General features: G+C 40.4%; 1 protein-coding gene across 1 annotated transcript in view; it reads left to right on the forward strand.

Annotated features, from left to right (window-relative positions):
• The window catches only part of F13A1 (coagulation factor XIII A chain), a 150901-nt gene that overhangs the window by 56697 nt on the left and 66462 nt on the right, over positions 1–27742 (forward strand). Inside the window, exons 5-8 of the mRNA XM_007125187.3 lie at positions 4533–4651; positions 7105–7212; positions 24224–24398; positions 27179–27317. Coding sequence (XP_007125249.1) covers positions 4533–4651; positions 7105–7212; positions 24224–24398; positions 27179–27317 — 541 coding nt within the window. The remainder of the gene's footprint in view (positions 1–4532; positions 4652–7104; positions 7213–24223; positions 24399–27178; positions 27318–27742) is intronic.

A 27742-nucleotide genomic window follows, 5' to 3' on the forward strand; every position in this document is an offset into this window, starting at 1 on the left:
CCCTTCGTATACGTTCTTTCTTATTTTCTTGTTTTATCTTCCCCAAACAGAGGTAGTCAACGGTAAAATAATCCCAACACATAAAATAATCGAATTCCCCAATGGGTGAACAAAATAATGAGTAGTAACCTGGAACTCTGCTGAGTAGGCCACTTTGGAGCCTTAACTGGGGACGTCTTCCAATTTCAGAGCGATGTGTCCTCACCCTGCCTCATCGTTTTAGTGCAAAACCAGAAATTAATTCTGATGAAATGAGATTCACCACCCAACAGAATTAATAGTCACATTCACTGAAGTTCTTATTCTTCATTTGTGAGCTGTGAAGAAGCCAATGGTAGCTATAAGATCAATAGGATTTCTGCAGATGGAATGACAATGTCCAAGGACAAAATCACCATTTTTTGACTTACAAAGCCAACGGTAGCTTTAAATTTGCAAGTTAATTACAGACCAGCTACACCACAATATTTTCAAACGGCAAAAGTACAAAAAAAGTTACGTGTTACAAAAATATTTCAGAAAAAGTGTAGTCTAACAAAATAAAAGCACTAAAAAGGTATCTTGCCCAAGGGAGGTCAGCTTGGAAAACTTATCACCAAAGCTAAACATTTTTATTTCACACAAACTATACTCAGAAATAGCTTTGAGACTGATTTCCGAGGCTGAAAGTATCAAAGGGTTTATTTGTCAAGAAACAAATACCTTAACTGACAGGGATGGATAGAATGAGTTCATACTCATTAAGATTTCTGCAGTGTTAGGGTACTAACAAACACCTCTTAATGGCAGAATGTGGTAATCATGGAATTATTGCTAAAGTAGTTTTCAAATGAAAAAAGAAAAAGAAAACAAAACAAATTAAACTTGACCAAACATGTCAATTTACCGTTTCAAGGTTATTTTACAAAATACCTCCATTTACACGATAGGCTCCACACAGCATTTTAAGATGAAAGTTCTTTTAATTTATCCTGGCACGCTATAAATGAATAAGTTACACTGTTTCAAGAATTATTTAATATGCTTTATTTATTGAATTTATTTATTCAATAAGTTTTTCTTTCTCTTGACTCAGAAAAAGAAAAGATCTTACGTATAATAGATTAAGAGAGGAAGTTAAGCGCACTAACTTATAGAAACAGGCGGGAACTGGGGAGTGTCAGCAACCGTGTGAATCTCACCCGATGTGATGCTCGTCAAAGATGAGTCAATCTTCTTAGAGCCATTTAATGAAGATTTTGAAGGAAAACTTCGTTTTGTACTCTAGCCCCTTAACGCTTTCATTCTTGCAGCCAGTTCAGCTGTTGGTCTGCAGTAGCAGGAGTTACAATACCAAATGGAAGATAGATGCATTGCTCTGGATCAAAGATCATGAATATCTTCAAGGCTAATGATACAATTGCCAAGTTGCTTTTTAAAATATTGTAGCAATCACAATCCCATCAGTAGATTGGCAATTCATCACACAGTAGCTGGTACTGAGGATTATAAAATAAAATACAGAGACAAGTGAATATATACATATAATTTCTTTTTAAACCTTTGCAGGTCTTGGATTACAACTTAATTAAAGTTGTTCTAAATTATTTTCTGTTCACGTTTCCTCATCTGTGAACTGGTTTTCCCTTTACTGGCTTTCTTTTATACACTTCATGATTTTCTTATCAATTTATTGGAATTCTCTACGTGCAAGGAAAATTTACTAACATTTTCTATTGTTGCAAATATCTCTCTAGTTTGCTGCAGACTTTATAGTTTATTGTATCCGAAATTCAAGTTTTACATTTATATCAAATAAAATGCAGTGATCCTTTCCTTTTCGATTTTTTTCTTTCATCTTTGTCTTGATAAAACTTTCTCACTTGGAGACCAAGTAAATGTTCACAGTTATTTTACTCTGGATTTTTTATGCTTTGTATTTTTAAATTCAGATTCTAAATTAATGTTCAGTTTATTCTGGGGTACAAAAAATTTACTTTTCCCAAGCAGCCAATTTTCTCAGCTGAATTAATGGACACTCCAGTCATCCTCTTTGATTTAGAACATTTCTTTTATCATAAATTTATTTCATAGAGACAGATGCATATTGTAACATCTATTTCTAGGCTACCTATTTTGACCCATTAATCGAATTTTATACCAATTGTTTAAATTATGGTAGCTTATGATACAGTCTAATATCTTATAGGACAAGCTCCTAAACATCTCATATTATAAGGAAAACATCTTTAAACATTCCTAAATGGCACTTCTAGCCCTCAGTGGCCTTAAGAGGAGTTTTATCTCAATAACAGGCATTTGAAACCCACTTGGCTAAGACGTTTATTATTACAATGCTTACAACAGTTAAACCACTACTATAGAGGAATTTTTTAAAAGTAGCCTTTCCTTTTCAGGCCGTTTTGATAGCATCATCTGGTGGCGGGCTGTAAAAGGTGTGCATGTAAACAGTCAATGTCCTTTTACACATATTCTGAGATTATTTTATTTTAAAATAAATGTATTCTTTTACGATTTTACTCAGAACCATTGACCTCGCTATTTCTGTCGTCACTTCTTTATGTGTTACCTCTGCTTTGTTCCACTTGGAAATGAAGCTGTCATGTCAGTTGAGGCGTCACATGACTGTATAGAGATTGCTGGCAAAACCACGGAACCCAGCAAGGCCAGAAGTCTGAAGCATCAAAGTTCACGTTGGCGAGGGCTGGGGGAAGGCTGCGGCACATTTGTCCTGTAACTCTGATTCTTCTAGAAAGATAAAATGGCTTTGGGGTGAATAAGCTATTGATGCACACAGCAACATGAGTAAGTCTCAAAAGAATTAGCCTGAGTGAAAGAAGCGAGACCCCCAGAAGTGTGCATACTGTACAGTTCTTTTTATAGAAAATTGTAGAAAATGCAAATGAACTTACAGTGATAGAAAGCAGATTAATGGTTCGCTGGCCGGGCTGGGACATCAGGGAGAGGATTGGGAGGGAGGAATTACAAAGCGGTACAAGGAAGCTTTTGGGCTGATGGACGTGTTTATTATTTTGGTTGTGAAATTATACACTTTAAACGTCTGTACTTTATTGGACACTAGTAAATATGTAAATGTGTGTATGCGTGTGTGTATTTACTGTTGCATGAAACCAGGCAAATGGTGGGCAAGAGGCAAAGAATGGAAAGGAAGTTACAAGAAAGTCCTGGAGAGCAGACAAGACCACAGAATCTCCAAAGGGTTCTATCAAAGCTATAATAACAGCCCAAATGGGGACCCAAGCTGGTTGGATGGAGAAGCACTTGGCAAACTTTAATGTACGCACAAATCCCGGGGAAGCTTGTTAACGTGCAAATTCTGCTTCGGTAGGTCAGAACTGGGCCCTGAGATTCTGCATGTCTCACAAGGTCCCAGGTGGTGCTGTATGCGGCTGGTCTTTTCACCATTCTTTGAGCAGCAAGGGGCTAGAGCATCTGTTCTCAACTCCGGCTGCATATCAGAATCACTGGGGAGCTTAAAATTAATTAATTAGTTAAATAATTAATTTAAAAACCCTGATGCCTGGATCTCACCCTTACTCCCAGAGATTCTGATGCAATCGGTCTAGAGTTCAGCTGGAATCACGAGTTTGTAAATCTACCCGGATGATTCTAATGTGCAGCCAGGGTGACGACCGCTACTCCAGAGAGACGGTAAAAACCTTATCAGGGAATGAGGAGGAAAGAACCCCGAGAAGGTAATAGGATGGCAAGTAGGGCCAGAGAAATGTGATGAACAATGTCCCCGACCAGAGCCAAAATGGACCATTTCCAAGCCTGCAAATTGACCTGAGTATGACTTATAGCCTGTATGGTCCTGCCTGTGTTAAAGATGCTTTTGCTGCTTTCGCACCTGGCCTGGGAATAAGTACCAGCTGATTACTGAGTAGGCAGATGGGGAGCGAGGTTTTTCTGAGATTACAGCCACAGGGAAGAAAAGTCCTTGCAGTGGAGGGAGACGACCAGGGAGGCTGATTGGGCACACACTTACCAACACATGCACAAGGATTTTTCTTTGAAAGGAGACAAAGCCCAGCCTCTCTCCTCCTGTCCCTGATGGGCCACTAACCAGGCATGACAGACGGTACTCCAGCCTCCTAATATGCCCCAGACTTGTTTTAAAATCATTTGGAATTCTATTAACATTAATACTTTGGAAATTATTTTTTGATCTGTGTTACAGACTTTTATCTGCATTACAGAGCTCTGATTCTGAAACCACTGATTCAACAGAATCCTAAAATGTTTACTGAGACTTGTCAATTTAATTGTGCTACTTGGAACCTAAAGAGCCAGAGTTTCTCAGCATTTTGCTGACAAATGTCATCATTTACAGACTGATCTTGGCCACTAATTATGTTCACCATTGCTAAAATTACATGTTGTGAAATGAGCTACCTTTAGTGAAACAAAAGACTTTTTTCCCATTTAGCAATCTAGGACCGAAACAAACTTGCAAGCATATGAAAACCTTCTGGTTTGGTAATAGTCATTATGTTTACATTTCAATGCAGAGGATGCTGTATACCTGGATAATGAAAAAGAAAGAGAAGAGTATGTCCTGAATGACATCGGGGTTATTTTTTATGGAGACTTCGATGACATCAGGAGTAGAAGCTGGGCCTATGGTCAGGTGAGCCACTTAAAATTTGTCATTGTCAAGGACATTTTTACTTAATATTTTTAGCCCCATGTATCACTGCAGCGTGCTATGTGTCGAGATTAGACAAGCACAATTTCCTGCTTCTCAGGATCTGAGACTCCAAGATAGGCTGGGAGTAGAGACTTAGAAAGGCACCTGCATCATTTATCAGCTGAAATCACATATTTTCAGTTATTACAATGTTACAGAGATGGGAGATTGTATGGATGATATGGCATTCCAGTGAGAAATGCTTTGCAAACTCAGCGCAGTGAAATCTCGTGAGCTTAGACTCTGCTCTCCAACCTGGAAGGAACCCATGTTTTTCTTTTCTTATGAGGAAAAGTGTTTTGATAATAATGCAAAGGGTACAGAAAGGCAAGTGCCCAACTCAGAGAAATCACTTTTTTTAAGTGTTAGGATTAGATATGCTAATTAGAAAAGAATGCTACCATTTAGTCAAAGGAGGGCGCACTGGGCTTTCACCTCAAGACATTTTATCAGCTGCAGCCTCAAATTACTGTCCGGATATAAGGTAGCAAATGGTATTTCATTTGAGATAGTCAATGGTTCAAGCTATTTCAGCTTGGTATCTTTAACAGTGGAGCAAATGGATATTTTTACCATATTTCCATAAACAGACTCGTGTCCTGTGATTCAGAAACGACTTGCCATTAGCAACGTGAGGGCAGGTGAACGTGTCATTCCTCAGAGTTTTGGCTGAAGTGGTTGGAATTGTGCCCCTGGGTATCCAGGGGCAGATTTCACAGAACCTGGCCTCACCAGGTCACATGACACTCTCTTGGCCTGAGATCCTTGTTTAAACTTCCACATGGGCTCTCCCTGCAGTGCTCACCCCTGCTCGAGCCTGACCACTGGGCTGTCATCATTGGCTCTTGTCTTGTCCACCCAGCTTTATGTCTTGCTCCTTCACTAACTCCTGAGACTCACACGCTCAGTGTTCAGGTTTGCCTGCCTGCATTTCTGACGTCCTGCCAGGCTGATGATCTATGTGCCCTTCCCCTGTTTTGGGGTCCCTGCCTGGCTCCCTGGTTCCAAGTCCTCCCCTTCCTGAGTGACGTGCAACCTGTGACCATTGCTTATTGTCTGGTGCTCTTGCCTTGGGTCCCTAATGCCTAAACTTTAGGTGTGAGTCTATTTATGCCCCCAGTGTGACAATAGAGAGAGAGCTAACAAGGAAAAAAGTCACCTAGGTGGGTAGCAAGGAGGACTGGGAAAGGGTTCCAAGCATGATTGTGTACTCCCCAGCCAGCCTGCCTTTGGATAGATGCCCTGAGCACAGCCACTACCTGTCTCTACTGTCATTGGGAGTCCATTACTTTGTGTACTTCAGTCCAAACAACCAGCCAAGCCAGTAGTTTGTAGTGTAGTTCCCTATGTCTTTACCTCTCCAGCTTATGGCTGTCATGCCCCACAGATGCAGCTGAAAGATGCTGCCTAATAAGAACCAGAGTAATGAGTTCTTATTCACCTGGAGAGCTAGTGCAATTACCCATTTCTGCATCTATCACATCAGTTTAGGATACACGCAGAGTCGGTATTCTAAATAGATTTTAATAAAGAATTACATGGAAATTAGCCATTAAAATTGTGGTTTCTGTCCTAAGCCCTTGGGTGGACAATATACAAGGTTTCTGTATTCAGGGAAATATTCTGTACACTGAGGTACATACAGTATAAGTGTAATCTTCCAATTTTGCCTTTTTTTTTTTTTTTTTTTTTTTTTTTTTTTTTTTACTATTTTGTCTTTGTTCCTTGTTTGGAAAATTTTGGCATTGTGTGTGGCTAGGAGTTCTTTCTAAGGAAATTGAACTGACTACCTGACGGTTCCCTTGATAATATAATCTCCTTTCTCTAAGCCTTCCTGCCCTCTCTTTGACACTGGAGTCCACCTTATCTCAGAAGAGAGGAAACCTTAGACAGACATTCACTACGTGAGGTCTCCTACTATTTCCAGTGCAGACCTGAAGTGCCTTCCTGAGAGGTACCTGAGAGCCATTTACTGTAGATATGCACAAGGACTCATGTTACTTTTGAGGGCTCGAGACTTTGGCCTGACTTTGGGAAATGGTTCATTCCCTTGCCTTGGCGCTGGAGCCAATATGTTGGAGAGATCCTCTAAATTAACCCTACAGTTTTCTGAAGAACTTCGTCAGTTCTTGATCCTTGGGTACATCAGCTCGCTAGTAGTTCTGTTTATATTTCTAGCTAGCATTTAAGTTCTTAATCATTTTACTAAAAAATAAAAGAGGGTGTCTCGTTCCTTCCACCTTGATATTTCATGCTAAAGATTATGAGTGATTACCATCTAGGAAATACACATTTCCAAACATGAGGGTGTGGCTTCATTTTATTTTTCAGCAGAGAATGTCTTGTTTTCAGAGTGGACATCCAACAGTTTCTAATTTTTTTTCTCCAAATAGTTTGAGGATGGCATCCTCGATGCTTGCCTGTATGTGATGGACAGAGCAAAAATGGACCTTTCTGGCCGAGGGAATCCCATCAAAGTCAGCCGTGTTGGATCTGCCATGGTAAGAACAACCACGGATTACTAAAATCGATTACGCATGTCATTTGCCTCAGTGTAGATGTCAGCTCATCAGGTGCTGTTGAAATGGTGACTTACACATAATAAACTTTTATTTGGAAGAGTCTGTAATTCCCTGAACTTGTCATGTGTCGTAAAACAAAATTCTTACATCAGTACTGTGTGTTGCTTTGGCTTCAGACAAATGCCGATAGATGACGTGGACAGCATAGATCACTTATTCTTAAGAATCTTTGCCTAGGGGCTGAGAGTGACCATGACAAAATGTCAGCAACGATCATCAATCGGTCAACAAACAAACATCAAAGAGCATCAAAAAAAACCCTGCAAGATGGAAATTTTCTACATTTTCACACCCATAGTAAGAGTAAAGGAAGAAATGTCTAATCCCAGCTTCTATTTCAATGCTACCTCACCAGAGGGCTTTACAGTTTATGAAATGGACATTGATTCTTCACAGCACTCACGTAAGATAAGTGGGGAGGGGGTGGCATCACCCATGCCATTTTACAAGTTGGGAAACAGTGTGATGACAGTTTGTCAGTGACAAAGCCTCAGCTAGAACCCAGGTCTGCTGACTCCAAAACTAGACATTTTCTACCTTCCTTGCTGGGCTCTGCAGGAGATCCTGAAACATCTCGGGGAATGCACAGACCCTGCAAGGGAACAGCTTCCTGAGAGAGGAGATACAATTCTCATGAGTGGGAAGGTTGGGGGTCAGGTGTGGGCGGTGAATTAATTGTGTTGCCCAGATCCTGGACTGTACTGACGTGCGGACGGGGTCCTGTGCAGCCCTGGACCGTACCAACGTGCCACACACACAGACCCTGCCCTTGGTGCATGAAAAGCGAATCAAATCTGATTTACAAGCAGAATATTCCGGAAAAAAGCATCAAGCTGGGTGCTATTTCATACAATCAAAGACTCAGCAGCAAATACTCCTTTTTGTTACCAATTTCCTTAAGTTTTATTTAAAAAAACAATCTCTGAAAGAATGCTGTCTTTGGGTTTGGTTTAAGTTAAATAAAATCAGAATCAAATATTGTTTATATAAAGACTGAGAAAGATATGAAATGTAATTTATGGTTAGCTCTTAAGAACAAAGATTGTTTTATTAGTAACTAGGCTGCGTGTAAATTTAAGAAAAGTGGAGCTTAAAAAGAGAAGGTAAAAACTAACATCTAAAGGCAGTTTTGTTTTCTGTTGTTAGCTTATGTATGCAACATAAACTATGCAAGTGAAAAGACAATGGATTCTAAAGAATTTGAGAATTTCTTTATAATAGCTATTCATTACAACATGCATTAGACCTGCAGTCAGTCACTGTTCTTCCTGTTTCATGGACAAAATTCTCCCTTTTCTCCTTTGAAGTCATCATGACAGGTTTGCGGTGAGACGGGAAGCAGTTGCTCGCAGTGGTTAGATGTAAATTAATTCCTTCTTAGGCACTCTGAAATGACATGCTCGCCAACCCGAGCTTACTCACATGTTGTGGGTATATTTACGAGTCTAGAAATCACTACCTAACACAAGCCAAAGCAAGAGGGACGCAAACAGGAAGCAGCTAACCCAACACTATGGTGGCATCTGGCCAGATGGAAGCTGTTAAGTCTTGAATTAAGCAGAGAATCCTAATGCAAATTGCCTTGAAATCTTATTAATCATAAAAAGCCTATGAAGTTCTGATTCTGAAAATCTATAACTCACAGGATTTAGAACTGGACAGAATCAATTTGGGGGGTTTGGTTTGGTTTCATTTTTTGAGGGAGAGGCCTTGGGTGTTAGGGGAGAGGCCCACCCTGGGCAATATCTCCGTTTCCACCACCACCATCGTTTACATACACAAAATATACGTCTGAGAGTTTTCAAAATCTTTTGATATCTCTTATCTCTTTTAATCCTTAGAAGAGCTCCGTGAATATTTCCAAAATCTATTCAATTATAATGATTTTAGAAAATAAAATATTGAGCCTCCAAAAATCAATAAAAAATATGCAACTTTCCCAAAAAATCAATTGTTTTCTGGTCACTCAGGGAGTTCCTCTCCCGTTCACAAATCCTGGAACTCTATCATGAAATTGCTGAGGGAAGTTAAGCAAAGACTGAAAGAAAAAAGCAAAACAGAAAAGCCCTCCAATTTCTCAATAAAGATTTGCTTTAAAATATGAGAAGTTGTATTTAGGGAGCCCAGAAAGAAAATGTTCTGAAGTTGCTTGAGTCTAGCCAGAGCCCTGGGTCCGAGCAGATAGGCCTGTGGATGGTTTCTAGGGGGCTGGTCCAGAGGGAGCTGTATGGTCATTCTAAAAGTTCTCCATCATCTCCCCAGCCTGGCCACTGAGGCAGGAAATTCCTTTTAGAGGACACAAATACCGGAACAGGATGCACCGTGACATGCACATTCTCTGGGAGGGGTAGCAGGCTGACTGCAGTTCATGCCGAGGTGACAGTGATGGAAGGCAGAGATTTCCTGGGCTCGGTTACTGCCAGGAAGGAGTGGGGTGAGAAGCCTGGTCCTGGCTGGGCACCTGCAGAGGGTGGAGAGGGGACAGGAGGCAAGAGCAGGTGACCGGGGCCCCAAAGACCAATTTGCTTCCTGTGGTCACGGCAAAGTCTGGCACTGAAGACTGGCCAGGAATTTGCAGAAAGTAGATGGGTGCTCTGTGCTGTATGAGCACAGATAGTAACTCAGGTTATTATCTGACTGATCTGACTTTCTGATGAGGGTGATTTTGCTGCTGATCTAAATCTGACTTTACAGTCCCCAGATAAAAATCTTGGTCATCTAGTGTTTATGACCTTGGGCCGTTCTTTGCCATGGGGGTATCCTACACACGAGAGGATATGTAGCAGCATCCACGGCTTCTACCCAAGAAATGCCGGGAGTTGTGACAGCCAAGAATGTCTTTAGATATTTCCAAATGTCCCTCTGGGTCAAAATCACCCCCAGTGAGGGCCACAGCACTAAACCCCTCGGAGGCTCAGTTCCCCTGCCTGTGCGATGAACATAACCCTCTCTTCTTGCCTGCGTGGAGGATCTGTTTTCTTACCTTATTCAAAACCTACTGGCTTTCCTTCTTCTGCTGAAGAGAAAGTGGAGGCAGCATCCTGCGGGAAGGCCCTGGTCCAGGTCACATCAGACCTCTGGGTTCGGACTCTTCCGCGAACTTCCTATGTGACCCAGGGCCAATCACTCAAGCCTCTCCGGGCCTCCTTTATCTTTAAAATGAAATTTTGTCTCTGTACTCAAATCACACTTGTTCTTCCCAGTGGCAGCAAGAATTCCCTTTTCTCCTTCAAAACAATGTTCTTTTTTCTTCTATTTTTTCCCTTTATAAATTCAATATTTAGTTCTTTGGAGTTGCTGTTGCTTCACTTTGATGTGAAAATCAGGAAAGTTTATGACAATCTGGACAGCCTTGGGCTATTGGGTTTTCCCAGGGGAAAGAAAGTCTAAAACTCCTGTAAAGAGTTTTACAGGAAAGTCTAAAACTCCTATAAAACTCACTGTCTGGGGACTGGTCCTGAGATGCTGTAACCTTACATAAGCGAACTTTTATTTAGGTTTTTCTAAATAGTGAGTGGTACATTTTACCGAAGCTACTCTGCAGATTGATTTAAGAGAGAAATTTTTTTAAGAGATTAGAAAGAAGAAAAACCTTGTCCAAAGCTATACCTCCTCCTTTTTTTTTCATTTTTAAAATTTTATTTGATTTTTATTAGCGTAGAGTTGCTTTGTGACCAGTGACCTTGTAACCTTGAATAGATCATTTAACTTCCTGATACTTCAATAAAAACAACACCGTTGTGTTAGTTTCTGCTGTACAGCAAAGTTAATCGGTTATACGTATACATATGTCCCCTCTCTTTTGGATTTCCTTCCCGTTGAGGTCACCACAGAGCATCGAGTAGAGTCCCCTGTGCTCTACAGTAGGTTCTCATGAGTTATCTATTTTATACATAGTATCAATAGGTATACTTCCTCCTTTAAACTACTTGATTACCGTTTGTTTTCCATCTCGTACCTGATGTGACAGTCCCCACCAGGACAACTGCCAGGAAATGTGCCAGGAAAACTTTAGGAGGATGCCTTGTGCCGTCTGAAAACGTATTTTGCTCACAGGGCACTAATAAAGCATTCCATCACAGACCCTGAATTACAGTGAAGTAACCAGACACGGACTCTGAGCCCTAGTCACACTCTCAAGACAGGTGTGCTCTGCCGTGTGACAAGGACAGCAGGGTCCTGGGGGAGAGGAGAGACGGTGACAATAGCCTGCCTTTCCTGCTGGGTGGTAACTGGTCCCTGCCTGCTTCTCCCTCATGACTGATTGGATCTGGCAGCAACTCTGGGCAGAGAAGTTCTCCCATACTGGCCCTGCCGTGGCCGCTGGGCCTGTGGATATTGCTTGCTTATTCACTGTGGAAGCCCTAGCATCCCGCCTCAGTGCAGGTTTCCTCCTTTGGGTTGAGACTTTTTCATTAAGAGATCTGTGTCGAAATGCACACAGAAGCAGTACATGAAATGTGGAAGAGTCCCCAGGGGTCTTCTAGGTAAAAAGGGGCGGAGGCCCTTGGAAATGATGTCACTCAAGGTCACACACAGATGAGCGGCTGAGCTGGAACTAGATATTGTCCTTGCTCTCAGGCCATTTTAGACCTTAGACGACCACCACCAACACACAAGCACCCATGACACAATTCGTACATCTTGTTAATCCGTCATTCACCAGGGATTTTCATTTCTGTTTACTGAAGAATTTTTAACAATTGACAAATATATCGGAAGCCAGTAGGAAAATAGAATTTACCTCACGGAAATTGTTTTCAAAGCCAATTTTGAGAAACCGTATCTGTTTCATAAATAACCAATGTGCAGATGAAGAGACAGAAGTATCGGGAAGTTAAATGACTTATCCAAGGTCACTTTTCTCCTAGAAAAGAAGGACCCAAGGGAATGGGTTCCAGAACAGGTGAATTTTGAAATAGGGGAATAAGTGAAGAAAGGCATAAATCAGAGAATTCTAAATTAGCCAGAGGCATTGGGTCCCTGGGGAAAGAGTTCCCAACGAAGACTAGGTACCAAATGTGGTCTGATGGTGGTATTGGTGGCTGTGGTGGTGGTGATGTGCTTTGATGGTGGTATTGGTGACAATGATGGTAGTAATTGCTGGAATGATGCTCATGGTAGTAAAACACTCAGTATTAACTCATTCATTCAACAAGTATTTATTGAGAATCTCCAGTCTAGGTACAGCTGTAAAAAAAAAAAACAAACAAACAGTTTCTGCCTTCACAGAGCTTATAGTCTAACAGAGAAGACAGACTTGTAAGTAGAACATTTCAACACACTATGGCAAAGTCTCTGATGAAATAAGCATAGGGTTGTAGGAGAAAGCAAACCTCTCAAGCTTTCCTCAGAGGTTTCTCAGGACAAAGCAGTGACCTGACAAATGTTGGGATATTGGATGAAAAGGTAGAAGAATAACTGACAAGGGTCCAGAGTAATCATAAGCCATGCTAGTATTCATGGAAACCCTTTTTCCTTGGTGGAAATTAGACCCAAATAGCCATCACCAAAAGCACTGCAGGAACATGTAGTCAGGGGAAACGCCCCTCTGGGGACTTATTTGTTTCAACGACAATTTTTTTTTAAAGTGACATTGTGGGGAAATTTTGGAAGGAGGGAGAGAAGAAAAAATGTCAATATACTAGTTACATATTTTTAAATACCAGTCTTTACACTGTTGCCAGCCTGGGCTTTTCTGCTTCCCTTGAGGTGTACACATTTATTATTATTATTATTATTATTTTATTATTTTTTTTGTGTGTGGTATGCGGGCCTCCCACTGCCGTGGCCTCTCCCGTTGCAGAGCGCAGGCTCCGGACGCGCAGGCTCAGCGGCCAAGGCTCACGGGCCCAGCCGCTCCGCGGCACGTGGGATCTTCCCGGACCGGGGCACGAACCCGCGTCCCCTGCATCGGCAGGCGGGCCCTCAACCACTGCGCCACCAGGGAAGCCCCTACACATTTATTTTTAACCCTGGTCTTTTGCTAACATCGAAACACGATGCCGTCATTAATCCGCATTAATACCCTATCTAACTGTGCCTTTTGGAAACTAACCCAAGATTGAACTTTTTTTTAACCAATCATGTTCGGTGTACTCTTTAGTGTTGTAAAAAAAAATCTTGCACTCCAGCTAGTAAATCAAACCGACCACTAGTGGAAGTATAGGTCCTGGAGTTCCCTAGGGCCCAACGCAAGACCAATGACTGTAGACCTTGCAGGCAGAGTGGACTTCAGAGCTTCCGATCCCCAAGCATACATGATCTCACAGATAAACTGAAAATAAAGCTACTTTTCCCTTTGTCCATCTTTCTTCCCTTCTTCTTGTCCCAGTATTTAGACTGGTTTTTTTTTTTTTCCTTCCATGCATGAAAAAGACAGTCATGACATCACTCCTTTGATATTTTGCTAAGCAGCTTCACAGGAAGCTACTACAGAACGGTGTTTTTATTTTTCCCCAGTTGTTTACTTGGTCATCTCGTAGAAAGCTTCACATTCTGCAAACCTCTTCATGCAACAAACTATTTCAACTATTCAGACTACATTTACAAATTCACTTGGGTTAGAAATTCCACCCAGCTACCCCAAATGAACTTTAGAATCAGAAATAAATACATGAAGTCTAGTCCCTGATCTTACAGACAGCTAAAGCATAGCTCCCTAAAACTTTTATTTAAAAAAAATAAATACAAATGTTAAAGCACTATATAACTGCTCCTTTGTTTTATAAGCAGCTAAAAACCCCCTTTCTTGGAGTGAATTGTCCTGGAGAAGTTTGAGGACTCAGGTGCTTAAGAGCCATCGTCCCCAACCATTTCCCCACCGAGGAGCTTCTTCACGTTTCCCCTTATGGATCTTGTTTTTGGAAAAATTTCCTCTATCAAAAAAGCATATTTATGTAATAATAATTTGTTTCCCCATTCTTGCATCAGAGATTTATCTAACAGCCAAACAGAACTTCTAATGGGAGCGGTACATTCAGTGCAAGCCCTCAGTGTGTGACTCGATGCCACCTCTGTGAAGGTAAAGATATGACTTCCACTGGTGTTTTGGAAAAGTGGCAAAGACTCACACGCCTGCATAATTTTGCAGATGCCTAAGAGTTAAAATTTCCAGGCTGGCGACCATTGCCCGCTGTAGGTTCCTTCATGGATTCCAGCCCCCATCCAGAGTTTCTGGAGCTCTGACCCTATCTGCTTTCTTATCTTAAATTGTTATTTTCTCTCTCCATGATTTATGCCAGGAATGTCAAGAGTGACATTCCTCACTCTGGTAGAGGAGAAAAAGCTAGAGGCCTCTGTCGCTCTTGCTAACCTTTCCAATCTCAATCAAGAGCTCCCACGGGTGGCAACCTTGGAGAATCTGCCGGTTAAGATGAACGAAAAACGTGATTGTAGTTCAACAGGGTAAAATACTAATTCTAGTAAGTTTTTTTTTAATCTTAAAGTTGGAGTCAAGGTACCCACAAGCACGGGAGGCCTTCCTAAGGTTTAGGAATGGCTAAGGGAATCCAGTGATGAAAGGGAGGTACAGAGTCAGGACGATCTCTAGTACCTTTCAAACTAAACATAATGCCATAAGGTCACCTCAGTCACCAGGGATTTTCATTTCTGTTTATCGAAGAATTTTTAACGGTCGACAAATATATTGGAAGCCAGTAGGAAAATAGAATTTACCTAACGGAAATTGTTTTCATACCAGTTTTGAGAAACTGTATCTGTTTCATAAATAGCCAATGTGCAGATGAAGAGGCAGAAGTATCAGGAAGTTAAATGACTTATCCAAGGTCACCGGTCAAACTGGAAATGGATCTCAGGTTGCCTGACCCCATGTCCCACACACGATGTTACATGTCCCCTGTTTTTGTCCTCTGCCTGTCCTCTCTCCGTATCACATGACCTCCTTGGGTACAAAAGTAATACCTTTTACAAGCCCTGTCTCATCCAATCCTTCTCTTTTAAGTTGGGGTGGAGGGGTTCAGGAGACAAATGAACTGTTCGGACATCATTTTCTTCTCTTGTGGTTAAAAACTAGCAATGTAATGACGTTTCCATTTGGGGGCAAACAGCTTGGCTTCTCAATTATTAAGGTTACATTTCTTATGCCTGTGCTCCCCATATTTGGGAAGAAAAACAGACATTTATTACAAGCCATCTCTCGAATGTGAATATCACAGTCAATCTAGATGTCTGCTTTCCCTGAATTGCTTCCCGGAATGAGGTTTCAGGGCTACATCTATTTTGTAATCACATTGGCTATTTCTGAAACACGGGGCTGCTTCTCAGCACTCCTTCCAAGCTGTGCAGTCAGGGCTGCTCTGGTCTCCTGGGGCAGACATCCCCAGGATGGATAAATGGAAACGCAGCAAAGTCAGCACCGCCCTTTAGGATGTGCCCTCTCAGGGCTATGCACTTTGCACCCCTTCTTGCCCTCTCTCCTTCCCCTCTCCTCTCCCTTGACATCCTTTTCCTTTCCTCTCCCTGTCCTGCTCTTTCCCTTTCCCATTCATCTATTCATCCATCCATTCCTTCATTCAGATGTTTTTGGAGGTCCATTCTATACACCAGCCCCGCACCACACAGCAGCGGAATAGCAATGAAAAACAGCAGACAATGCTTGGAAAGCTTAAAATCTCAGTATCTCTCTCTCTCTCTCGGTCCACGTTTTGTTATTTTTTTTCACGATTGTCAATTATTAAAATATGTTTGGGCCAAATAAGAATCCTCAGTTACCAAGGGAGACAAGGTTAATAATCTCTAGTTGTAAAGATTTTCATAAGAAATGAAGCTAATTACCAACTCCTGTCAGAGCTCGTGTCAAGTCTATAAAGCAGAGCACATTTGCAGACGGTGGTTATACGCTTCGCAATATAGGTTAGGGTTAGTTCATGTGGTTTTTATGTGTTTTTTGTGAAGTAAAATTGACATACAGTGAAATGTATGGGTATTACATGTAACATTCAATGAGTTTTGATTGGGGTAATCACTACCCCAATGTAACTAAAATATAAACATTACCATCAGCCCAGAAGTTTCCCTCGTGCTCTCTTGTAATCATTCCACATCCCCAGAAGCAAGCAACCACTATTCTGATTCCTTACAATAGATTTGACTGTTTCTTTCTTTTGTTTTTTGGCTGCGTTGGGTCTTCGTTGCTGAGCGTGGGCTTTCTCTAGTTGCGACGAGCGGGGGCTACTCTTCATTGAGGTGCGCGGGCGTCTCATTGCAGTGGCTTCTCTTGTTGCGGAGCATGGGCTCTAGGCACACGGGCTTCAGTAGTTGTGGCACACGGCCTCAGTAGTTGTGGCGCACGGGCCCAGCCGCTCCGCGGCATGTGGGATCTTCCCGGACCAGGGCTCAAACCCGTGTCCCCTGCATTGGCAGGCAGATTCTTAACCACTGCGCCACCAGGGAAGCCCGATTTGCCTTTTCTTAAATCTCACATAACTGGATTCATACAGTATGTACTCTTTGGGGCTGGCTTCTTCTACTCAATCAATTCTTGCACGTGTCTTCAATGTGTTCCTTTGCACTGGCAAGCAGTATTTTATCGTATTCTATATCCCAGTTTGTCTACCTGTTCACCTGCGGATGGACATCTGAGATGTTTCCAGTTTGGGCCTCTTATGAATAAAGCTGTTAGGAGCACTTTTGTGCAAGTCACTTTGTACACACACTTTGTACACACACTTTCGTATTCCTGAGGTAGGTAGTTAAAGGTGGCATGTCTAAATCACAGGGCATGTATATATTTAACTTGATAAGAATCTGCCAGTTTTCCAAAGTGATTGGAACCCTAGAGTGTCATGGACACCATTTGACACCTACTGTACCACTTCCACCTACAATTAAGATTCATCTCCACCAGACTGTACTTGGGGGCTGGTTCACAAAACCTGGAAAGACTCTTCTTTCTCCTTCCCAAATTTAACTCTCCACCTTTGAAACTAGTTTATGTTGCCCCACATTTATTTCCAATGGTCTTTGAAAAACTACTATAGGTGAGATTAGGTATAAAACTGTATTCTATAAGAATTACAGAAACCCTAGCCTTTATGAGAACACAACTTTTAACATTGAAATTTAACAGCATATAACAGAGAAAAGTCACCTTATCATAGCCATATAAAATGTGCACACAGGATAAGAAAAATACCTTTACATATTTAAAAAGAAGCACAAAAAAATAGTAATTATGCAAACTGTAATGGACCTAAGCCTTGAATTCGGAGAGGCAGCCCACCCAACTGGGCATAAAAGGAATTTTAACGATTCTCTCCCTTAGGGTAAATATTTGAGAAAATTCTAAACATTTTTAGACGTATAAAGAAGAAAATAATAATTATATTTATTTTCTCTGCAAGAATTGAACACAGCATCTTGGCATATCTGCTTCCAGTCTTTTTAATGAAAGGTCTCTTTTATTTTTTGGTTAAAAAAATGACAACACTTTCTAAAAAAGTATTCAGACAATCCAGAAAAATTTTAAAGTAGAAGTTAAAAAAAAAAAACCTTCCCTCAAAAAACTCACCCCGAATTTCACCATCAAGAAATAACCATTATTAATATTTGATGTACATCATTTCAACTAGATAGATATGTAAATAAACAAATATAGTTTTAAGATCATAAATGGTATTATACTATATATGCCAGTATAATTAAAAGGTGTTATACTTACTTTTTATAGCCTTATTGAGATATAGTTGACATACAATAAAATGCACGTTTAAAACGCACAGTTTGATAATTTTGATGCACCCGTGAAACCATCACCAAAATGGAAATAATAAATACACCCATCACTGCTCAGAGGTTTCCTTTGTAATTTCTCCCTTTTGCAACTTCCTGCTTTGTCTACCATTCCCAGGCAATTACTGTTCTGCTTTCTGTCATTACATATTGATTTATGTTTTCTATAATTTTATATAAGTGGAATCATGCAGTATGTGCATTTTTGTCTGGCTTCTTTATCTCATTTTGAGATTCATCCATGTTACTGCTTGTATGAGCAGTTCCCTCCTTTTATTTCTGAGTAGTGTTCCATTGTCTAGAGGACCCACAATTTGTTTATCCATTCACTTGCTGATGGACATTTGGGCTGCTTCCAATTTTTTCCTCTTACAAAAAGCTAGGAATATTCATGTGAAAGTCTTTGTAGAGACATAAGCTTTTATTTCTCTTAGATAAATGCCTAGGAGTAGGATGGCTGGTTCACATGGTAGGCATATGTTTAATTTTTAAGAAACTACCACGATGGGTTTACCATTTTACGTTCCCACCAGAAGTGTATGAGTCCCAGGTGCTTGCGTCTTCCCCCACACTTGATATGATCAGTCTTTAATTTTAGACTTTCTAATAGGTGTGCAGTGCTATCTCATTGTGGTTTTAATTTGCATTTCCCTATAACTAGTGATGTTGAACATCTTTTGTTGTGCTTATTTGCCATCCATATATCTTCTTGGATGTAGTATCTCTTCAATTATTTTGCCCATGTCCTTAAATTTTGTTCATTTTCTTTTATTGAGTTTCAAGCATTTTTTACATATTTTGGCTACAAGTTCTTTATCACATATATTATTTACAAATGTTTTCTCCCACTCTGGACTAATCTTTTCACTCTCTTAACTATGTCTTTCAAAGAGCAAAAGTTCCTAATTTGATGAAGTTCAATTGGTAAATATTTTCTTTATGGATCATTCTTTTGGTATCACATGTAAGGAATCTTTGCCTAATCAAAAGGCACAAAATTTTCCCCCTACGTTTTCTTCTGGAAATTTTTATAGCTTTTTAGTTTTTATATTTAGGTCTATGATCCATTTTGAGATAATTTTTAATATGGTTCAAGGTATAAATCAAAGTTCATTTTTGCATATGAATATCCAATTGTTCCAATACCGTTTGTTAAAAAGATTATCCTTCGCCCATGGAATTGCCTTTGCAACTTTGTCAAAAATCAGTTAACTATAATTCTAGGGTCTACTTCTGTGTTCTCTACTGTGATCCATTGGTCTGTTTGTTTGTATTTATGCTGAATGGTATCATTCTATTTAATAAAGTATTACATTTAATTGTACTCAAATTAAAATTTGTTTTATTTAATTTTATTAAATTTTACTTTCACGCAAGAAAAAACTGAATTACAACAGAAGAAATTGTTAAACTTCAAATAAATATTTCTTTCCTACAAGAAATATTATTGCCTAACAGATCCCCCTAAGGTTATTAGAAAATTAAAAAACATTAAAAGAATAAAGTAATTATATGTTTTAAATTATGTTTTAGGTAGTGTTGGTTAACTAAGAGAGATGAACACATTAAAACATCAGCACTTCCATTCTTCCTTTCCTCTTTCCTCCCTCTGGTCTAATTTTTTTCTTAGGATTATCATTGTTTTTACGTTATCAAGTTTTGAAATTCATATTCATTCTGTTACTATGATTCCCAAAGATTTTTGAACATATGCGGATTTTTCTCACCCCTGGATCTTTACCACAGAGTCTCTGTTACTGGGATCTGTGCTAGATTCATCCCTTAATTATCTTGATATCACTTTTCAAGTGGTTTGGTTGTGATGGGTCCTGTGTTCTCTGAGATCCTTCATGTTTGAAAATGTGTGCTGGTTGTCCTTATACTCACAGAACAGCTTAGCTGTGCATAATATTCTCGGGTCCAGCCTCCTCTCAGGACCATGCAAATGTGGATGACACCAACCTGTTGTTCTGGAGAAGTCTAAAGATAGCCCCATTTTCCCCTTGCTGTTAATTTGCATTTTCTGCGTGTAGGACTGAACAATTATGTCTTTAACCTTAAGTTCAACTAGATTAATTAATTAAAGTTCCTAGGTAATGAGCATTCTGCATCAAATTACCCTGGAGCTCAGATTGCTCTTCCAATGTATAGATTCAATTTTTCCTCAATTAGGTAAAATTTTCTTATATTATGTCATGAATATATCTTCTGTTTAATTTGTTGGGTTCTCTATTTTAAGGATACTAATTATCCTTATGTTGTATCATCCTTGTCTTCCATAACTATTAGCTTCTCTCTAATAACTTCATCTCTTTATCTTTTTCATTAGCATTTTCTTCGCCTCAAGCTTTTCTTCTATGTCATTAATTTTATTTTGAACATTATCTATTCTGTTTCTTACAGTTTATAATTTATCTTTAGTTGCATGATGATGTGAGTTGGTGCCCAATGTATTTATTCCTTTAGGTCTGTGATCTCCTAGGAGGTTGTGAGAAACTCCTTTATGTTCCTTAATTTTGTTTTCCTCTATGTATAGTTTTCCATTCTCTCTCTTTCCTCTTTGCTTTTCTTTTTATTCATGCTCATACTTGCATAACTCTTCTCCAAGTGTTCTATTTGCTGTAATGTACTGTAGATAAAATCTTGACTCTCCAATCCAAGATTAGTTTGATTTAACCTCTGACCTACAGTTTGAGGCCAATGTATTTCATTCTACTCTTTTGTACCCTGAGACAGACTGGAGCAGAGGAGGGAGTTTAGCTGACGAGATGGCAAACTCTGTTAAAATCCTCGGGCTCTGCCCTTTCTTTTAGGATTCTGTTAAATTTCTCATTCTAGAATCTACTCTACCTAATTGGAGGTAGATCTCCTTCCCACATGGAGATAACTCTCAGGCTTTGTATCATTTCTCCACTGTAGTCCCAGAATCTCTACCTTTTAAGGGATGCAGACCCTTTTTCACCCACTTCTCCACAGCAGTCATTTCCGTGATTCTGGTCAGAACAAGGAAAAGATCGGCATTTTAATCCAGTTTGTTTCTTTCCAGATTTTGAAATACAAATGAGCAACCTCAGGATTTTGGTGACTTGACAGTAGGGCTTCTGAAGCCCTGGTGGTCAGGGTTAGAAGCTGAGCCAAGCTGCCCCTCTGCCGCCCTCCAAAATCCTCCCCTTTTCTTGGATCAGGTTTTGAAGATTATTGAATTATGTTAAGCCACTGAGGTTGCTGATAGTGACTTTCAAAGGGGCTGGTTTTTAAATTTTTTCCAATATTGTAGGTATTATGAGAGGACAGTTTAGTGAAACCTTAATGAAGTTGAATAATGCTCCCTGTCCAAAGTCCTGGGCTCATATTTTCTTGTTGACCACCAGTGATGCAAGACCAATACATCTCATTCTGCCACTGGTTCAACTCAGAGTTCATGATAGGGTGCTCACAGTCAACTGTGGCCTGACAAGGGACCAGCATATGCCCTTGAAGTGTCCCCCAAACATATCTTGTTGTCTAGGGAGGGGACTATTACTTTCACGGTTTACATCTGTCACTAAAGACTTATCTCTTTCCGAATCTAGGCTCCCCAGAAATCAATATTCTAATTAGAAAACAGTAGCTAATCTGGCTAAATGCTAATAAATGAGACTTGTGATTTATCTAGCAACAGGGGAACAGCTCAGCATTAAGAATTAAAAGGTCTGTAGAGGAGAGAGCTCTTCTTTTCCTTACTCTTCCCTTTGGCTGATTGGGTTCCGCTGTATGCTATAAATAACACTTTTAATTAATGGCTGTCTGTTTGAAAATCAGTCATCAGAACCATAATTTAGGAACTTTTACCTCTGAGATTCATTGCTCTACCCCATTTCTCAACGATAAGGATAAGAAACTGGTAATGTGAGTTAAAGCTGAATCTACCTACTCACAAATACCAAACCACATCATAGCCTACCGAGGCACTCTTCAGGCTTCACTATAATAGGTGTAGATGTAAATAATCAATTCAACTGCAAGGAGAATTATTGATCATGAATAGAACCAAAATTGTTGTCTAAACCCGGCTGCACTCCAGTCATTTCATGGAGTTACAGGATAAAGTCAAAGTTAACCTCAAAGGAAGGAGTTTGCAATTAGTTGAATGGGGTCCTTCAGTAATCTCTAACGGATTAATTTTTTACTACATTAAACAAATTAACTGGGTAGTTACCTTCCCCTTAACGTAACCAGACGGAGTCAAAGGGGAAAAATAGAAGTTGCTTGCACATCTTAAGTGTTTTCTTCTAGTAGTTTCTACTTCATCCAATATTGCCTACTTACATGATGCTTGCAGTAGGTCTTTGAACTTGCCATATTTCTTCATGACACCAAGCAATTATTCAGACTCTCTCTACCATGTAGATAACCTTTTCTGGACCTCAGCCCCTCCAGACCTAGCTTTCATGTCATTTTCTCTATCCAGCCCACAACCGTCACCACACCCTCCAATCTAATAAAACTGATTACTCCTTCTCTTGGGACCCGACTCTCCCCGTACATCTTTCTGTATTAATATTGACAACATTTACTTCTGCTTGATGGGTTTTCAACCATCTTCTTTTCACAGAGAAGATCTTACTCTTACTCAGATGTGCAACGCCTACATGCTTGTTGAATATACAACGGATTATTCACCAGCTATTGAGCACCTGCTCTTTGCCAATACTTGTTAGAAGTCAGAAAGGCATCGATTTTTATCTCTGTTCTCAATGTACTCACGACCCACTGGGGAGGATAGACTTTTATAAAAACTAAACTCAGCAAGCCTAAAAGAGGGGTCTGGGCAAGTGCTGGGGGTGGGCTGTTAATTAGCAAGGCCATGAACACATTAAAAAATCACCATATTTTAACATCTCTTCTATGGTTGTCATAATCCAAACACACCTGCTTCAATCACGTGTTCTACATTGCTTACTAATGTCTTTTCAGTGTAGTCTGAACCTATGCTTCTCAAACTAATGTGCACAAAAATCACCTGGGGATTTTGTTAAAAGGCAGGCTCGGATTTAGTAGGTCTGAGGAGGAGCCCGAGGGTCTGCCTTTCCAACCAGTTCCCGGGCATTCCACTGCTACTGGTCCACAGACCACATGTTGAAGAGCAAGGCTAGAAACCATTGTCATGTCAACATATAAACATTGTTAAAGTGCCATCAGTTTTTGGAAAAACTCCCAACGCTCCCCACCTAGAAATTCTTCTGACTGTAACTAAGCATAATGAAAGCTACAGCAAGAGAAGTAAGATTCAGCAGTGACCCCCCAAGAAACTGACAGGATGCCTTGAAAGTGTTCATTCCTGCCCCCTGTTTCATTGTCTAAACACAAAAGATTCCTGCACTTGAGGTCTGCTGCTACCAAATGACTGTGGTCTGAACGTGTAGCCAGGTTTTCCCAAATATTCAATTGCCATTCTTTGCTTAAGTCTCCCCTATATTTAAACTCTTATACCCCAGGCCCTTTATGTATTATAACTGGAGATATCTTTTAACAAAATTATGCAACTTTAATCACCTTAAGCAATCATAAAGAAAATACTTCTGTAATGCAACTTCTTGAAAAACAGACTCTGCGAGGCACCCATGGGAATCTAATTTCTTATTAATTCTTAATGGTTCCTATAACAGCATTTGCCTACTTTTTCAATTTATTAGAGTCTGCCACTCATCCTCAAAGTCAAAACTCGTTAGACCATGAGACTCTGGGCCCCCACTCTAACATCTTCTGTCATTTGTCAGCTTTTAACTCTCCTTCTATCAAGACAAGATCCCTACTTGAGCTGTCTTCTTTTGCAGGTCTTCTTCCTCTCTTCCTCACACATTCTCCAGCACTATTCCAACCAGACCAAGGGCCCTGTGTGTATCTTCTCCCAAGCACGTGAGAAAACATGACAGCTCTTCCTGCCTGCTTTTCAACACCACCTTACGACAATCCTACGCTATATAAGAGGGAGTTTTGGTTATTTGGTTTCCCCTCTCACTCCCATCATCACCTCACTTTCCCTGACAAATAACAGTGAACTGAACAGAAGTGGAACTGTTTCCATGACGCAGGAATACAGAAGGCACTGGAAGCCTTAGCTTGCCCAGTGTCAGAGTATGGATAGGACTCTTCTAAATGACCTTGATCCCTTCTCACCTCTCATGGTCTCATTTAGATTAACGCCAAGGATGATGAAGGCGTCATCGCTGGATCCTGGGACAATGTCTATGCTTATGGCATCCCCCCATCAGCCTGGACTGGAAGTGTTGACATCCTCTTGGAATACAGGAGTTCTGAGAATCCAGTCCGCTATGGTCAGTGCTGGGTTTTTGCTGGTGTCTTTAACACATGTAAGTATCCAGTTGAGTAATATATTTTTACTGCAAAGGAAATTTCACCTCAAGACATCTTATCTATAACCGGGCAAAGCGACCTAGAAAGCTCTGTTGGAACTATAGAATTTGTGGGTGGCTATTCTGGGATGCAGCCAATGCATAATTAAATTGTACTTGGCCAAATACGCTCATAGTTTCTCTTTGACTGCCGAAGCTTTCTAGAAAGAATGATGGACTATTTCCTACATAACCCATCGTCCAATACCCAGAGAAATGGAGCGTCTCCGGGGCCACGTAAGGATGTGAGGGGAAGGTTATGCCGTTTTATTTCTTAGTAATCCCCACATTTTAAAAGGCTCAATTAGCAAAATTTAAAATAATAAATAATAAGATATGTACCGCTTGTTATTGAGCAGTTTTGTAAATGTGCTTATTTGCTTACAGTTTATCACTGAGAATTTTCTAAACATACCCACTTAGTTTTTACCCCAGCTATGGAAGGGACTGTGGCAGGTGGGCTCATCTTCATTCTCCTATGTGAGTCTCAATGCCCCTGAGCAATTAGATACCAGAACTTAATGAACGAGCTGTACTCCCCAGCTTCCCCTTTTGCTTTTAATCCACCCAACATCCAATCCATAGAGGAAAACGTATGGGAACAGAATTGTTCTCTTCAGCCTCATGCATCCTTTTTCAATATGGTATTTGTCTGTCCCGGCCCAGACAATGTTATCGTTAATTCAGTGGGTATTTTTAAAAAACATTTATTTCAGTATGTCTTCATCATTGGTAGTGATTTGCATTCACACACCATTTCTACAGCCTTGTAAAAAAAAAACAAAAAAAAACATTAAGCTCAAGTCAAAGTGTCCTTTCTGCTGGCTCATTAATAAAGACTGTTTTACCCAGTTAGCATGTTTTTTAATCAGAAAAATCAAGGAGGATCTGGAGTCTGGAAGCCAGGATGAGACCATTTTTTTTATAAATGATTATGAAGTCTGTCAGTTTCAGCTCAAAGTTGTGACCGTCTAAGAATTAGTCAGAGATCCAAGTGGAAAGAAATCATGAGTCTGGGTTGTGTGTTTTGTTTCTCCGTGGCGTCAAACTGGATAAGATTATTTTCTTAGCCATTTGCGTATACCCAAGGGCTAAAGGAATATATATTTCCTGGGAGCAATGAACGGCATTGTAGCCAATGTGTCAGTGTCCTAGAAGGGCTGGTCTCTCAAGTTCCACATGGAAGCCTGAACTTCACGAAGGGCTACCAGTTGGAGGTAGACCCCCTCCCTCATGGCTCCCAAGCCAAGACTAAGTACAGGGTGCTCAACAGAGGCAGCCTCTCTTATGAAATGATCCCAGGAAAAGAGAAAGGACTCCCCACGTCCTCCTGGTGTCTGCAGTTTCACTCTCCTGGTGTAATTCCTTTAGGTTTAGAACCAGATAAAATAGTAAACACCTTCCATTCATGTATGCCTTTTGTATAAAAGGGTCCTCGGATCTCTTCCTGAACACAGACTTTGGTGATAAGAAGAGGCAGAGGCCCAACGTGGGATATCACTGTGAGGATAAACCTGAAAAGGAAATTTGGAGGGAAGGAGGCGCTGGTGCCCCCATGTCAAACTTCACCTGTCTTAAAATTATGAGTTCGGGAGATTCTATAAGCACGTGAATTAGTGTTAAGCTAGAAATAGAACTAGAGTGCCAATCATTTCTTTGGTAAAACTGTAGCAAGTGTAGGGGCTGTAAATCCATAGAGGAAGATGGAAGTGAGAGGCGGGTGGTGGCTGCCATCGGTGACGTTTGGGGTGTTAAGATTAAGTCATTGACATATACGCACCACTATATATACAATAGATATCTAATACAGACCTGCTGTAGAGCACAGGGAACTCTGCTCAATACTCTGTAATGACCGGTGTGGGAAAAGAATCTAGAAAAGAGTGGATACATGTATCTGTATAACTGATTCACTTTGCTACACAGCAGAAACTAACACCGCGTTGTAAACCAACTACACTCCAATAAAAATTAATTTAAAAAAAGATTCAGTCATTTAATGAGGACCCTTGAGTCTCTACCAGACTCAAGTTTGGACTTCCAAGGTTGTTCTATTGAAGGAGGTGGATAGTCTTTGGTTAAAAATGCTAAACAAGTCTGAGAGGAAAAAAAAAAGGGAAGGCAAGTCATTAATCTTAAAAGTGTCAGCTGAATTATTTTCAATGAGCCCTGAGGTCTGGCGTCCTGGCAGCCGGGGAGGGCATTTGGATTAAGTTTAATCAATAGGTGCATATACGGCAAGAGATGCATCCAGGTAATTTATTATCTAACGATTAAAATGAATCTGTGCTGTCACCCTCCACCAAGTGTCACAAGAGCATGTTCCAGCATGTTCCAGGAAAGCAAACCGCACTGAGGGTCTGCTTGGTAAATTCCTAACTTCCTATTAGCTGGGGTTTTTTAATTTTATTTTCAGAAATTTAGTCCATTAGCTGGGCTAAAATAATCCTACTTTGATGATCGTATGATTAGAAACTAAACAACTGGAAGCCTGTTCGTGGGATCACATTCCCACTGGCTTCGTTTGGTGCCAGCTGCAGTTTGCATGATCAAGCAGCAAGGCTTCTCTCTGCAGCCCTGATCCTTGACAATAGGCCCCCTTCCTCAGCGTGGGGCATTTGAGAACAACATGTCCATGTTGGTAAAGAAGAAGGTCCCTTCTGAGAAGGGATTGTTCACTCCGTATTTATTAGATCTTGGTGATGTGTTTAGTCGTGGTCCATCTTCCTTTCCTGCAGTTTTGCGATGCCTCGGGATACCAGCGAGAGTCGTGACCAACTATTTCTCAGCCCATGATAACAATGCCAATTTGCAGTTGGACATCTTCCTGGAAGAAGATGGGAATGTGAACTCCAAACTCACCAAGGATTCAGTGTGGTGAGTTTGATTTACAAGGGCATTTGCTGATATCAAATTGAAGTGACATACATTTACCAGGAGACAGAGTCGGTCTAATGTTTCTTTCTGTTCTATTTTAAGGAGTATTCGATACCATAGGCAGAAATGTCTGATTGTCAGAGATTGTTTTTAGCTAATGAATGAGAAATGTTACTGAACAGGCAGTTTGGGCTCCGTATAATAGAGATCGATCATCCCATTACGACAGCAACCGCTGGAAAAGGCCATGGTTTTAGTGGCCAGAGCCTATACTAGTTCCTCTCTACCTTAGTATATGACTATTATGGTGAATGGCAGAGACACAGGAGCCAAGCATTCTCTACTCTTAAGATAGCCAACGTTTACTAAGAACTTACTGTGTACCAGTCTCTGCGTGAGCGTGATCTTATCTAAGCTTTTTAAGT

This window comes from Physeter macrocephalus, chromosome 18 (genome assembly GCF_002837175.3).
Source record: "Physeter macrocephalus isolate SW-GA chromosome 18, ASM283717v5, whole genome shotgun sequence".
NCBI lineage: Eukaryota > Metazoa > Chordata > Mammalia > Artiodactyla > Physeteridae > Physeter > Physeter macrocephalus.